Raw genomic sequence first — 16,822 nt, 5'->3', positions numbered from 1 at the left:
ACATATATAAGAATTAGCAAAAATGGATAAGCATGTTTCTGATTTTTTATTACTCCTCTTCACTTAGAAATTCATGCTCATTTTAGTAAAGCAAACGTGGCTGAATATGGTTGGTGGAGTTATATGTGATTTTCATTTATATATTAATGCTCTCTAAACATGCATCATTTTTATAGTCAGAAGAAAATTAGTAACTACATTTAAATGTTGTGCATAATAAGATGCTTAAAAATATTTTGGTATAATTTAAAATGAAAGCTTAGTATGTAAATATTAAAATAAAATGTTTTGTTTCAAGCAGATTAGTTTTCTGTGAAAGACACATTATGAGGAATTGTAGTTAACATCTCCAGCAATATCATCTAAATGTAGTTGAAACGGGGACATATATTACCTAAATTATAATATTTTGTTTCTTATTATAAATAGAACTAATTTTATAATATTTTTCTCATATTAAAATTTGTTCATAATTTCAATGCAATTGTTATCTTAAACACTAGTGAATTAATGGGAAGAATGTCCTTTATACCTTTCTTACAAGTCCTAAGACATGCTTTTTTAGAAGTAAAATTATTTTCATTCCCTCCACATCCACTGTACTTAAATGGGCGGCATTTCCCAATGACTGAATTGTAGTAGAATCGGCTCTCATTGGCTTGACACAATCCTCTGTCTGCTGGAGTCAGACACCAGGAAGGACCGTGAAATTCTAAGAACATCAAGAAAACATGGTAAATCATGTATGATAGTTAATCTAAAACTTTCATATTTATTGATTATTTATTCTCTTATAGTATATTTATGTAAAACAGTAATCTGCATGAATAAAAGTAGTACTCGGTGAAATTCATGTATTTCAACTCCAGGAAAATGCTTTACTAATCTCCAACTGTCCACTACAGTAAGACCTATCTCTAATAAAAAAGTAGATATATTTGTTAAAGAGAAGTACTATGGTGACTCTTCATAATGAAAAAAATAGTTGTACATAATAGACAAACCACTATTCAAAAATTGAACTTATAAAAATTTGTTAACCATATTCACTTTAACAAATTATCAATGTTTACACATCCTTTTTGTTCATGAATGTTCAACTTCGGGAGGAAAAAGTCCTCATGAGCAATCCTTATTCATTGAATGACATCACTGAAGCTGAGGAAGAGTAGTTGTTGTTGTTTTGTTTTTTTGACTAAAGTTCTAAATGATGTAACATAGTCACAATTTAAAACATAGGAATTCAGGTGTAAGAAATTCTAACTTTAAGCTTCAGAGAAGGATCCCTGAAGAGATGGTTTGATTTAGTAATAAAGTTTTCTTGTGAATTGAAGCATCAGTTCTCGATGAGTTAGATGTTTTTGCAAAGGAAGGAATATTGCTAAAGCCAGTAAGATAGAACATTTACAGGTTTAAACCAGGCAGACAAGCTGGTCTGTCGATGGAATCAACCACTTTAGAAACCAAAGAAAGAAAATACAACCAGGATAATAAAAGGATCGCTCATTTTCTTAAGGCAAAGCAGAGAAATAGTGTCAGTACAATGGTAGTTTTTAGCTCTTTGGGAATTCCTGTGAGGGGAAGCTGGTACTCTAGCAGCAGACTTAAACTGCTTAATATTAGTAAACCAATACTGCAGGCAAGTTGGTAGATGGTGAGAAATCAATATAAGAAAACTTTAGTGGCTTTGCCAAATTGTGAGTTGTGGCACAGCAAATGCAGACAAAGATGGTATACTAAATATACAAAATCAGCAGAAAATAGAACTTTGAGGAATCCAGCCAATGAAGGCAAATAGGTTGGGCAGAAAGCTTAAACTGGTCTGATGGCAAGCGAACCCTAGATGAAAGACTCTAAAAGAAATAAAATGAAACAATTTGAGGGGAAAATGCAGAAATTATTTGATCTAATCTGAATTAATGAACAATAATCCTAATAAGACATGAAAAAATAAGAATCTGCATTTACCTCCTGCCTTCTTGATAATTTAAATGATTAGAGTGTCTTGATATAATGGCTCATATAATAAGAGAAATTCTGGAAAATAGGAGTGGGAATACTATAGAAAGAATATATAAGACATTTTAGAAAGATGAAAATTCTGTGTCAAAATTCAAGAACTGTAATCACCTAAAGAATATTATTTAGGTCTTTGATTAGATCTACAAACACTAATTTTTTTAAAAGATGACCTTTGGATCTGTAAAACTAAAACATTCAAAATCATGTAGTCTAATTTATCTTCTATGTCATCCTATTTGGGGGTTATAGTGCATGATTAGTGCCATCAGAAATCAAAATTAAAGTGTTATTTGGTGAGAATGTATGCTTAACTTTCTAGAAACTGTTGAAGTCTCCTGTCTCCAATAATGGTTTATGTAAGAGGAATTTTCTAACAGTATAGTAGAGATATACTGTAATTGAGCCCTACTATTGTGCAAACTTTTCCAATGTCTATGCTCTGGATTCTCATTAACCCAGAACCTAGAATATGAGATGGTTATCGGTTGCTACCACTTCTGTCTCCATGAGCTTCCAAAGTCATCACCTGTATTCAGAAACAAAAGAAATACTCCTCAAGCAATTAGCCTAATTTGAGAAACAGAGAAAATTGCTCTTTTTTTTTAATTCTCAGCAAGCACCCACAGATGCTTCATAGCTGATATAGGAGTATGATGATATGACTTATACCTCAATTTCACTTTTGCATTTTGTATACAAAATTTATTAGCCCACAGTAAGTTGAAGATAATATATATAGATGTACCTGTAAGTTGTACACTTCTTTACAAATGTTTATTATGTCTTAATAGCAACATTCTACCTAAATTTCCTTATTCCAGGACAGAGAGAATTTTCTGATGACATGAAATAAATTCATCCTTCTTTTCCCTTAAACTGTAGTAAACCTGGCCCCATAACAAAATCAAGGCTATTTCAAAATGCAAACAAGCGAGACTGGTACATCTGGGGCTACAATACCTAGACGGAAGATAACAATGGAGGAGGCTCTGAAACCATGGAGGATATACTACAGGTTTGATGGGGAGAGGTACCCTAGCTTCTGTCTTCCTTTGGTCACTGAGTCTTCCAACAATGTCTGCCACTCACCAAATCTACTCAACAGCTAAGGGAAAAAGTACAATATATGTATGGGACAGTGCAAGAAGAAGGCAGGGGGATTAGTTTGAAGGCAAGATAGTTGACAGCACAGATGCCGTTAGAGAGTTTCATAGCTGTTCATCCATTTCACTTTGTTTGCCCTGATTTTAATCACTACCTGCATAGATTATCAAATACAACTCACTTTTGACCCAGATAATTATTGTGGTTCCTAACATTAAAAATACAAGTATTTTGATAGTGAGTTAAAATTTGAAATTAATTACTAAGAACGTTGTATTACAGTTAACTTGTAAAAGTTTTTAATACAGTAATTATCAGTTGTGGAGTTTTTATAAGGCCATTATTCTTCGGAAGATTAATTATACTTGTATGTAAACTAATTCATTTCTCCTAAAATCATTTGAACTCTAAGTAGTTAAGACTATCATTGGATCAGGGCACCTGGGTGGCTCAGTTGGTTATTCAACTCTGGATTTCCACTCAGGTCATGATCTTGGGGTTGTGAGATCGAGCCCCATGTTGAGCTCTACACTGGGCATGGAGGCTGCTTGGGATTTTCTTTCTCCCTCTCCCTCTCCCCCTCCCCATTCCCTTCTCTCTCTCCCTCTCTAAAAAAAAAAAGACTGTCATTAGATTGCTTTAACATAGACAACAACAATATGATTAAAATAATTAAGCAGATGGTTTCTCAAGGACATTTTAGCTCTAACATTTTTTTGAACCCTTGGTTATCATCCAGTTCTCTCTCTAACGGTGAGGAAATTGAAGTTCTTGCACCTCATGAGGAGATAAGCTTGACTGTTTTCAGTGAACATATGTATTCTAGATAAACATAGGCACTCACCTATTCAAAATCCAGACAATGATATCTACAATGAAAGAAAATATAAAGGTTTTGAAGTAGTTACACAATGAATTTTTTTTTGTCCAGATTTAATTATTCACAGGTATTTAAGGTAGAATAAAGACACTAACCTGACTTCTATTTACTTTTCAAAGGGAATTTAATAACCAAAGCTATTCTGTCTTGATCTCACCATTAATAACAAGTTGGATAGCTTCCATTTAGAGGGTCTATGATAGGTTTCAGAATTCAGGATCCACTTATATTCTGCCAGGAACTGCCATGATCTAGTATGACTGCTAAACTGTAAGGTGGCACTCCAAAATCAGTTTTATATTTAAAGTGGTTTATATAAATTTTCTCTGAAACTTATACTGTAAACTTTAAATTTTATAGTCCCTTTGAATCCTTACCATGGTGTCTTTCTGTTCCCATTTTATATAATATTTAGGCTTTTATTTTACCAAACAATTTAGGATTTATGAATTACCCCATCACTTGCTGAGAAATTTTTTGTCTTCTGAGATTGTTTTAGGGATTGAATAATAAATCTTTCCTTTGAATAACACATTCTTTTTTCCCATAATTTTCTAGTAAAGAAAAATATAAATATTTTAACTTTCTAATTATAACTTATTGTAAGACACTGAATTAATACAAAAGTATAACAAATATAAAACAAAAGTTCTCAAAAATTTGACCCCTGACCCTTAATCATTATCAATGCTTTGTTGTATATTTTCCTCCAAATTGTTTGCCTAGGCAAACATATATTAGCATACTACTGTTTCTTTTTATACTTGATAACATTTTGTGAATGTTTCCATGTTTGTTCATATATATTTCATTTTTAATATGTACAGTGTTCATTTCTTCAATTGACTACAGTACATTTAGTCAACCCATTATGCATGTGGATGTAGATTATTTTTTTCAATTCCAGATTAATGGCTCACGAGCATCCTTGTACACTAGTTCAGATATTTCTAAAGACCTTTCTAAAATTAGAATTGTGTAAAAGCTATACTCAATTTATAATTTGGTGGATGCTGCTGAATCTTCCACCAAAAGCTTATATAAATTTATACTTCACAATGATGTTTAAAAGTACCTAACCAATTACTTAATAAAATGTGCACCTTACTGCAATGAATTTATTTGTATTCACTTTTCTTCTCTCCTCATACCCACAAAAGTAGATGATTACTATAGAGATGTTTTTATTAGGTAGGGAGCTTAGCAGTTCTCAAGGTTGCAACTCCCCAAAACAGATACTTTTATGCTGACCTTCTTCTATACTGTTAGGGATTCTCTACTAGCTACTTTCAGGTCTGTATTTTATTTACTTCATGATGTGTTAGAGAACAAAGATAGCAAAGAAATATGAAAAGGAAATATGCTAGAATGTTGACAGTGATTGTCTCTGTGGAATGCAAGTATGGCCAATTGTCTTTCTTTTCTATTTTTTTCAATTTATCTGCTATTATAATATTCAAATTATAAAATAAAATATATAACGTTAGAAATAGGATTATATAATCAAAATATTTTTTAATTCATCCCAGAGTCCTGGGGTCATAAGGAAAAGGCTGGAGATTGGAATTTGTTTGTGGTTAGAAATGGAGAGTAAACCTATCACCTGTAAGTATACTATTTACAGATAGTAAATCTATACTATAGGAAAAGCAGTATCTCCATTCACTAACATGGGAGAGTTGGTGTGAAATGGGCAGAAACTGACATTCCATATTAAAGGAAAAAACTGGGAATGGGAAAATGAGTACTGTGGAACTTTTTTCTTTTGTCTATGTGTACAGTAACTTAGCTGAGGTTGAAATGTAAAAAGCAGGTTTCTAGAACATTTGAAACTGGAAGGTCATGGGGGAATAGACTGTAAGACCCTTTGCCGCAACAGGGAAGCCTCCACAGATTAAAAAAGAAGAGAAGATATCTAGATATAGATATCTATTGGGTTGGATTTCTTTGCCTGGATACCGTCTGCTCCATGGGCAGAGTTCACAAAGTTATCTTTATTCAGGGATTTTTCTAAATAAAGCCATAAAGCAAGCAATCCATGGTAAAACTATAAACTAGGAAGCTGTTATCAGTATAATTTATCCTAAGATAATTGTCTCATAATTAGAAAACTTTTTCCTTAAGCCATCTGCGAAATTGAAAACCCTGTAAGATTTTAGTAAAAGGTGAAAATTAACTTATTTAGTCCCTTGATCAGCTTTTAAGGAAGAATGAAATTTTAACAAGTGGAAGAGATAGAGGGGGAAATGGGTGAAGGAAAGCACAAAAGTCAGAATATTCCTAGTGTGGGGCACTTTGCAAACTCCAAGCTACCTGAAAAACAGAGTACATGGAGAGTATAGTGGGATGCAGGGTTGGGAGAGTAGATTTAGACAAAATTAAGAAGGTTTCTGATTACTAATATACCTAGATTTTATGATATAGACATTAATGAACAACCGAAAGTATTGAAAAATGAAAAAGACAGTTCTGCTCTTTCGTGATACATGAAGAAAGCTCAGCCAGGCATGTGTAGGCTGAATCCTGCAGAAGACTTGCAATAAAGGAGAATATAAGATGACCCTAGCTGAAGCAGGTATAGTGGAAATGAATAAAATTAAGTACCACATTGACTGTGAGCAGGGAGAGAGGTAGAGAGAAGACAATTCTGGTATTTTTAGACTGATTGACTTAGAAGATGGAATATTTTTAATATATTATGAAATAGAATTATAGTATGAAATATAAGTTTTATAATTTAAAATTTTATCATGGCTTTCTTTCATTGTAGCTTTACTTAGAAAAATCCCTGAATAAAGATAGAATTGTGAACTATGCCCATGTGTTAGCCAGCATCTAAACAAATAAATCCAAGATGTTCGATAAAAGAACACAGGTTTAGAAAAAGACAATTTTAATTTTGACACCCTTCAGTGGAAGTACAATATCATGACTCTGTCCCCCCCACAACACTTGAGCAGCTGTCTTAGCATATAGTGTAGGCAACGAAGTCCTCCTTGTGTCTATCCCTCACCCCATGTCACAGCCATGCTGTAAAGAACAACACCATCTTTCTTATTTATTATTCACAGACTCCCAGTCCCTGTGACAATTCCCATCATATAGAAGCTACTCTGTATTTGTTGAACTGAACTGGCATTAAGAAGTATAATGGATTTGTGCCTCAGGTCATAAGATAAAATTAGAAACACAGGTTTATAAATCCTCTGAGTAGAGAATACAATCCAAATACACAAAATATGTATTGATGTTTTATAATTATGTTTGAATTTTAGAAGGGTTTTATTTTATTTCAAATAATCATAGTATTAAGTGCATCGAATGAAGATACTTCAGGTCAAGGTTACAGGCTTTAGTTATATTTAAAAATGATCACCAATAAAAAGTATACAAATAATACCCCTGATTATTTTTTCCTGCTATAAGTTTCCATTGACACTGGGTAATCATTAAAGCCTTCAAATATTAATACTTTTCAGCCCTTATTGTATGCTAAACATAGGGATAAGAATTTTATATATGTCATCATAATCATCAAAAATTTTATGAGCTATTACTTTCCACATATACCAAATGAGGAACATGAGGCCAAGAGTTATGTCATTCTTTCAAGGCCACAAAAAGAGTTGGCAGGTAGCAGGACTGGAATTTAAACCCACATCTTTCCTCCCATAAGCCAGTGCTCTTCACCATTATGATGCATCCTCTGAAAACTACTAGAAAATAAAAATAACAGAAAAGATAATTTAATAATTATCAGATAAAGAGAAAGCTGTCACAACTTTCCTTTTATATCCAGTGTCCAAATTCTCTCTTCTTTGAAGCTCAGGTTCAGAATGTCTTCTATATTTCTTACCCTAAGTTACATGCATGAAGTTGGAGTTCATCAAGTTTGAACAGGAAAAAGATATCTAATCCAAATAGGCCATCAAATGAAGAAACTGGAAACAAGTCTTGGGAGTAAGAGTGCTGAGCCAAACAGTATTCAAAGAGCCCAAATATTTGAAGAATTATTGTGTTTGTATATTCAACCTGGACTGATTCTAGAAATAATAGACCAAAGTTCCAGGTGTTTGTATATTCTGCGATCATATTTGCATTGGCCAGTCAGCTATCCATTTAATAGCAATAAGATGTGACAGAAGACTAGAAACCACATTCTACCATGTCCCTAGAAAAGATAGAGGTGGGATTTTCCTAATACATTTTATAATAATGCTTTTCAAACCTATTCTTGCAAAGATTGGTCATTATTCAAATAGAAGTAAGGTAGAGAATTACAACATAGAGTAGCACAGGCTTTTCTAACCTATCCCTCATTCCTAACCTGCTTTATAGCAGTAAATACCAAATTCATATAAAAATAGGGATGTGCCATCTAAAATCAGACACACAGATCAATGGAATAAAAAAGCCCAGAAATAAACCCAAACTTATAGGTCAATTTATCTATGACAAAGTAGGAAAGAATATACAATGGGGAAAAGACAGTCTTTTCAATAAATGGTTTGGGAAAACTGGTCAGCTACATGCAAAAGAATAAAAGTGCACCACTTTCTTTACCATATATAAAAATAAACTCAAAATGGATTAAAGACCTAAATGTAAGACCTGAAACCATAAACTCCTAAAAGAAAACATAGGCTGTAAACTCTTGGACATTGGTCTTACCAATATTGTAGGAGTTTGTCTCCTCAGGCAAAAGCAGCAAAAAGCAAAAATAAACAAGTGGGACTACATCAAACTAAAAAGCTTCTGCACAGAGAAGGAAACAGTCAACAAAACTGAAAGGCAACCTACTGAATGGGAGATGCTATTTGCAAATGATGTATCTGAAAAGTGGTTAATATCCAAAATATATAAAGAACTTGTACAATTCAATACCAAAATAACAATTCAATTAAAAAATGAGCCGATGACCGAAATGAGCCGAATAGACAATTTTCCAAAGAAGACCTACAGATGGCTAACAAATATATGAAAAGAGGCTTAACATTATTAATCCTCAAGGAAATGCAAATCAAAACCACAATGAGCTATCACCTTATACCTGTCAGGATACCTAGTATCAAAAAGACAAGAAATAACAGGTGTTGGTAAGAATGTGGAGGAAAAGGAACCTTTGTGTGCTGTCGATGGGAGTGTATATTGAGGCAGCCACTTTGGAAAACAATATGGATGTTCCTCAAAAAATTAAAAATAGAAATACCATATGATCCAATAATTCCACTACTGAGTATCCAAAGAAAGCAAACACACTAATTTGAAAAGATATATGCACCCCTATGTTCACTGCAGTGTTATTTATAATAGCCAAGATATGGGAGCAGCCCAAATGTCCATCAATAGATGAATAGATAAAGATGTGTTGTGTACACATACACACACACACACACATACACCCAATGGAATACAGTTCAGCCATAAAAAAGAATGAGATCTTGCCATTTGTGAGACCATGGTTGAATCTACAGGGTATTATACCAAATGAAATAAGTCAGAAAAAGACAAATTCCATGTGATTTCACTTATATTGGAATCTAAAAAACAAAACAAGAAACCTTATAAATACAGAGAACAAAATTGTGGTTGCAAGAGGGCAAGGGGATGGAGGAATACTCAAAATATGTAAAGATGATCAAGAGGTATAAAGTTCCATTTATAAATAAGTCATGAAGGTGTAAAGTACAACATAGGGAGTATAACCAATATTGTAATGACTTTGTATGGTGACAGATGGTAACTAGATTTATGGTGATCATTCTATAATACATATAAATGTCAAATCACTATAATTGGACCCCTGAAACTAACAGAATATTGTAAGTTAACTGTACTTCAATTAAAAAGTGCCATCAAATTAGTATTGTTAATGCATTTGTTTGTAGCTTGTATTCATTTGTGAATAAGTTTTGATTGATAGTTGTATAATGATCAGATATATAATGAGATACAGTATTTTACTTGTTCATATACAATTAGTGTCATACAAAATAATTTGATTTACAAATTAGAAGTCTGTGGGTTTTTTCTTTTAAAAGTATCTGTATATTAAAATTTCAGAAACACTTCTCTGGAGGAATCTCATGATTGGGGCAAAAAAATGTATCCTTGTTAAAAGCAGAGATGGTCCAGGAAGAAAAGGATTAGCAAAAGTAGTCAGTGGTCACTGGAGGTGACCGTATCTGGCTGGCAGCAGTTTTGGCAGAGGGGAAGTGCTACATTTTTGTTTCTCACCAGCTCTGGTGTCAGGAAGTGGAAGGCCTTAGGGATCCTCTCCACAAGTTACCTATTTTTAGAAAGCCAGCTTGTCAGAAAATCAGTGTATGAGGCACCAGATTCACCATGCAGGCATATTTAAATTAGGAGGGAATACCTATGCTTCTGGGTCTGAGAACACATTATGAAAAATAGGATGCTCTGCTAGGACTATTTAAGTGGATTTTTGATGAAGTGGGGTTTTTCAGAATTGTTGACAGTGCTAGTGATTAACTGTGGAACTCTTTAGATTATGGGGGATATTTTCTTTGCAGAAACTTTCCGTGGTCAAAATGTGTAAGCAAATCTTCAACAAGAGGCCAAATAGGTGACAATGTTTTCTTGCAAATCTATAAATTAATTGTATCAGTGATGGTGTCTGACTTTCAGGCAGTTTATGTAACATCCCTTGCAAAAGGCCAATGATAACCAAAAATTTGTTATAAGATATATATATGTATATATGTGCGTGTTTATGTTTTATGTTTATGTTTTTCTTTTCTCTCCATTTTTTTAACATGTATATGGAATCCGACCAGTAGGTTATACATTGAATACAGTCAGGAGAGAGAGAGAGCCTCAAGTACCCAAATGGTTTGCAGAATGATACTCAATCATTTTCCCTTGACTTAGTGGCTTCCAGGAAGCAATAAGGACTACGTCAAATATATAGGTGTTCCTTTTCTCTGTCAGAGACCGAGACTGAGTTGCCAGTAGGCTTTTGAAGTCTATCAGAAAATTTTGTTTTTCCAAAATATCATGTAGCTGATGTAGTCCCAAGGCAGCTGTTAAGAGTTGACATAGAGAAGTAAAGGCGCTATGAGAACCAAGGAAAGAAATCACTTTTTTAAAAAAGATTTATTTGAGAGAGAGAACGAGCAAGCATGAGGGGAGGGGCAAATGGAAAGGGAGAGAGAATCTCAAGCAGACTCCCCGCTGAGTGCAGAGCCTGATGCAGGGCTCAATCTCACAACCCTGAGTTCATGATCTGAGCCGAAATCAGGAGTTGGATGCTTAACTGTCTGAGCACCCTGGGCACTCCAAATCAGTTTTTTAATCAATGGGTCAGGTCCATTCAGAAAGCCCAGAATCATATGAAACTGATGAATCATAAAATTAACCCCTGAAATTAAAAATATACTATATGTTAACTAAATTGCATTTAGATAAACAATTACAGATAAATAAATAATTCCTTAAAAAAAAGCCCAGAATCAGTATGAACACTTGAGAACATTAATTTTTCTTTGATAGACTTTTACCAATGAGCTCCATTGAGAGGACTATATTAACTATGTGCACATAAATATTAAAACTTTATTAATTGTATGCTATCAGAGGCATCACATATACGATATAAAGCAGAAATATTAACGTGCATAAAATGCTACTTTATCCTAAAATGGACAAGGATGCATGAATGCAGAAGGTGGTCAGAAGGACTTGGTAAGTATGATCAACATTCTTCCAACTATCATTTGTTCTTTATAACTGTGGATCACAGAATTAATAAATAAAAAATGTGAGCCACCTGGCCTATGCATAACACTGATCTGAATACAAAGAAGGGAAGATCTGCAAAACATAAAACATTGGTCTCTTTCCTCAAAAAACTTGTAATCTAGTCAGTGAGGCAGAGCTAAAACAAAATCAACTAATATAAGCATTAAGGGAATCAAAATAGGAAGCCAGGAGAAAGGAAGAGGAAGAAGACTTCCTTGTGGGGGTAAAAAGGCAGCTTACAAGAGGAGGGCCAGTGAATTTTAGGAAGGAGAAACCAAACAAAACATCGGGAGCCATGAGAATGGATAATTTATGTTTATTAATAACAGAGTAAATAAGTTCTACCTAATGACAATGTCTATTTGGAAGGGACAGAAAAATCTTGTATTTAGTGAGACAAAAATCTGGACTAGTTAGAGGGCCAACAGATAATGCAGACAAATCTAAGACAAGTGGATGAGGCTAAATTAACACAGTAAGAATGTATCTGTTAAGTTTTTAATTTATTTTTCTGTAAAGCAAGACAAATATGTAAACTTGATTGATTACAGATACTCTGAGCCTAATAAATGGATATATGAAATTAGGACAGCAATGTCAAAAATGTTATATCTAATAATTGTCATATATGACTCTCTTATTCTGTCTTTTTCTGTCTCTCCATATACACACGTAAGCACATATACATACATATATATGCATGTGTCTATATACATACATATAGCAAATGTTTTCTTTAACGTGTCTGATATATAACCATATATTAATATATATATTATGTCTGATCTCCTTGATATCTATCCGACGTCTATGACACCTGGTTTGCCTAAGCCAGTATTAGTCCAAGCTCATTTTTTTGGTAGATCATGTCCCAAAATGTATGTGATTTTTTAAAAATTGAAATACTTTTAAAATCTATCCACTAAAATGACAGACCCAGTTTTCTGTGTGTGTGTGTGTGTGTGTGTGTGTGTGTGTGTGTGTGTGTGTGTGTATTTAAGATAGATTTTTTTTTTTGGCATCCCCCTTTCATTTTCATTCGTGTCGCTGTTTCGATGACATAAGATGGTGGAGATACTCGAAACACACAGGATTGCTAGTCTGAACAAGACAGGTAGACAGAAAATGGAGAGAGGACAGGAATGAATATTTCATTAGAAAAAGCAATAGAAGGACTGACTAGAAGGAGGGGATGATCAGAGGAGAGTACCAAGTGCTCAAGCTGAAATAGCTGGAAAATGGTGGCAGAACTCTGGAAGTTTGGAAAGCTGGAACTTTTGAAAAGACAAAGGAAAGTTACATAAAGTTCTTTTGGCTTCAGAGCCCCATGATAGTTCTACATGACAATATTCTCAACTTGTTTCTACTAAACACATTTGAACTGTGTAAGTTTCCACAGACCTGTGTTTAGGTCTATTGTCATTTCTCTTTTAAAGGTTAATTATAGTTTTGTGACTGTATGTGTACTGAAGCACTTAGCTGAATAAGTAGAGATCGTATGAGTGTCTGAAATATCAACTTCTGCGAAGAAGAACTTACAAAGAGTTGTTTTGCAGGTTAGAAACTAAGGCCTGGGAAGTTAGGGGTATTGCTCTGAATCCCACAGGTAATGATAATGAGTAATATTTCTATAGCATGGAATAGGTATCAGGCACCATGCTAAGTGAGCCATGTATATTGACTGATTTTACCTCACAACAAAACCTATAAGGTGAGTACTATATTATTACCATCCTCATTTTACAGTGGGAAAATAAGGTTCAGAGAGGTTAAGAAGTAACTCAAGGCTGCGCAGCTAATAAGTGGAAGTACTGGGATTTGAGCCCAACTCTTCAGGCTCAGAGTCTTTTATCTACTATACTGTAGTGCTAGTCACAAGGGAAAAGTCAAGAAAGACTAATTGTGGTAGTTTTTCATTCTGAAGATTGTGTACAGAACTACACATGTTTAGAGGGATTGTTTTAGAATGATTTCTCTCACACATGTAGTGAGAACAAACATTTACTTTACCTACATGGATATACTCATTAATTCAGCCAATCCAAACTCAAATACTCTGCTCTCACTTGTACATATGGATGTGCTTACAAAAGATTTTATAAAAATCTCTTTAAGGAAGGGCAAGCCTCAATCTTTGAGATACCTATATAGCCTACTAATAAGGAAATCTGGAAATAAACAGAAAATTAAACCTAGATAGCACTTGGTAAGCATTCAAATATCTTCAGTCAAGAGGGCTCACTGGAAAAAAATTCTCAAGCTTATATGCAATATCATGGTAGTTAAGAATAAACAGTGAACAAAACTTCTAAAAGGTTTCTTTCCTATTATCGTGAAGAGAAACATTAAAATTATATTTACAAATATTCTCCTTCGTAACAATAGCATAATCTAGCTATATTTTTGGAATATTCAAATACTCTAAGGATTGTTATTTAACGGAAAGAATTTTAAATGAATGCTATCCTATTTTTATTGTGGGGCATGTTATTATTCCTATGCACTGAATCAAAATTAAAACGATTTTTATCTTTTCAAAAGAAACTAATGCAGAGAAGCTTATACATTTGCTAAAACCTTGAATCACAAGGTTTTACATAAACATAGAACCATATTTTCTTAAATTATAGTAAAATATATTAATATAATTGCAAGCACTGACAGATGTAATTATTTTTGAGCTGGAATATCAACAGTGTCTTCATAGACCTCAGCAAAAGCCTTTGGTGGAGTAGAAAAGGGATAGTCTGGGTATAGGAAAAGTAGGGGCACAATTGCCTTCTGACATTATGCTACTTGGATGAGGTCGAGTAGGGCTCATCTAGGTCTTAGTGAAGAGGGATGGCTGCATTTCCACCTTCTGCATCTTGGATGGGGTGGACGAGGAATCGAGTAGATCTTAAAAAGAGTGAAGGCACAGCTTCATTGTCCCCCTTTCCATGTTAGCCACTCTTCGTATCAAACTTCCTATAGTAGCTATTGCAACATTATTTCATGCTTTAACTTAGGAATGTTACAAAACAAAAGAGTGAGAAATGAATACTCCTAGAAAAAGAAGAAAAGGGGTCAAATTGGCTAGAGAAATTTAGGTTTTGAGGCAAATATATACAATAAAAAAATAATTCTCTAGACAAAGAAAGGAGGTTTTCCCTAATTTTAAATGCACTTACTATGAAAGAATTAAATGTCTATTGTTTTCAATAAAAATCCTCTTAATCTTGTTTTCTTTTAGATTCATGTTGTGAATTTTTACTGTTTCCTTAGTTAATAATTTACTGTTATAACTATTAGTTTGTTTTTTATACTTTTCATTGTGCAACTACATAAAAATGTAGGACATTTATCAGACAGTATTTAAAACTCATTTACTTTCTCACACATATTTTGTCTCCTCCTTTCTATTTTGGCAGTGTGCATGCCAAAAATCATGATTTTTATACTTGATAAAACTTTAAGGCAAAACTTCCTTCTTACTCCATTCATTATAATAAAAAATGAATATAGATCTCTATCTGAATTAGTGAAGCAATCCAAACAAAAAATATTGAAACATATTGAAAACTGATTTCATGCATTTATTAGTAGATATATTGTATCACATGTCTCTTTAAACTCATTAAGTTTGTCATTCTAAACTTTCACATCTTTCACACAATAAGATTTAGCATGTTTTTCAACATGTGATACTTAACTGGATAAAACAAAATGTCACTGAAAGACACAGGGCTGAAAGGACACAAAGAAACAATGCAATGAAATTACTTAATTTCACAGATAATAAATCAGAACTACAAAGCTATTTATTATCATTATTACAAACAAAGTAGTGTTTAAAAACTAGACTCAAATTCATCTGGCACTGAATTCATTGCTCTAATTATAGAATCCAGTCTAAGGACCTGAAGGCATTTCAATATACTGTTTTCAAACTCCCTCTGAAATTCTGCATGCCATTCATGACATCTCAAGTGCTAATAGAACACTGCTCGAATACCTGCAATTTAGGGACTCTCATTCCTATGGTACCCACTGATTTTTTAAGACCTCACATTAAAAAATAAACACTTTACAGAAAGAAACTTATACTTTAGATTTCATGAATTAATCCTGATTCTTTGATGGGGTTAAGGGAAATAAGGAAGGGTAGGGGTGTGGGGAGGAGGGAGGTGAGGGATGTACAGAATTTAATTTTTCTTTCACATGATAGTGCTACAAGTACTGAGAGCATATATAATGTTCCCTCTTTGGGTCTCACATTTCCTTACACTTTCCAGGCCTTCTGTAAACATGTTTCCAGTTCTCTTTGTGGCTTCTAAGGTATGGCATTCAGAGCTGAAGCAAAGCCCGCAGACATGATCGGGTCAGTGTGGCACTGAACTTCATTCCAGATAGGGAATAGTCAACATGTGCAGCTTTAAATCCATCTGGGCAGAACTTCTGTCTGCTGTTTGCTTGCTTGCTTATTTGTTTGTGTAAAGAGAGATGCTCAAAGACTTTCTGATTCTGATTCCCACTGGATTCTGACACACAGCTGCTGTGGAGAACCCCTGCTCTGCGCACTGTCTCTTTTTACCCCAGGGCTACAATTTTAATAGCTACAGAACTCCTTCAACTCATGTCAACTTTACATTTGAAACTTTCACTTGGACTGCTTTGAAGCAAGATCTCCAATTCGTGAATGAGCACATGTGATTTTTAAAATTTAGGTTGGACCTTATATTTATCCTGTTAACTTTCAGCTCTCTCAGTTTTTAACTGCCCAGATATTTGTAATTTCCGGTTATGTTTTCCAATATTTTTACTATTTTCCAGCTCTGCATTTTTTGTGCATTTTACTATTTTCTAGCTCTGCATATTTCCTATATGTTTGTTAAATTTGATAAATACATTGACAAGGTATAGCCCAGAAAAGAATTTTGCAGAAATCCAAAAGACAGTTCTCTTCAGAGTGACATAACCTTTGGTGATGGTTATTCAACAAATTCCTAATCTGTCCTGTGACTAAACACCTGAGACCTTGCCCAATGCCATGCTCAGTTAAAGAGCACTTTACTG

At 33.8% G+C, this 16,822-nt stretch overlaps 1 protein-coding gene across 5 annotated transcripts in view; it reads right to left on the bottom strand.

Annotated features, from left to right (window-relative positions):
* Window positions 1–16,822, bottom strand: part of TFPI (tissue factor pathway inhibitor) — an 89,455-nt gene that overhangs the window by 6,028 nt on the left and 66,605 nt on the right. For 4 of the 5 annotated variants that reach the window (XM_025848841.2, XM_073881455.1, XM_073881454.1 and 1 more), the window contains one exon: window positions 533–712. In XM_025848841.2, the coding sequence (XP_025704626.1) occupies window positions 533–712 (180 nt within the window). Of the gene's footprint in view, window positions 1–532; window positions 713–12,067; window positions 14,666–15,459; window positions 15,494–16,822 lie in introns of those variants that run through there. The other variant, XM_073881451.1, reaches the window with a different exon arrangement.

This window comes from Callorhinus ursinus, unplaced genomic scaffold (genome assembly GCF_003265705.2).
Source record: "Callorhinus ursinus isolate GAN/ISIS: 27379988/994484 unplaced genomic scaffold, GSC_fseal_2.0 scaffold2, whole genome shotgun sequence".
Classification (NCBI taxonomy): Eukaryota; Metazoa; Chordata; class Mammalia; order Carnivora; family Otariidae; genus Callorhinus; species Callorhinus ursinus.
This window is presented reverse-complemented; position numbering and strand designations above follow the sequence as displayed.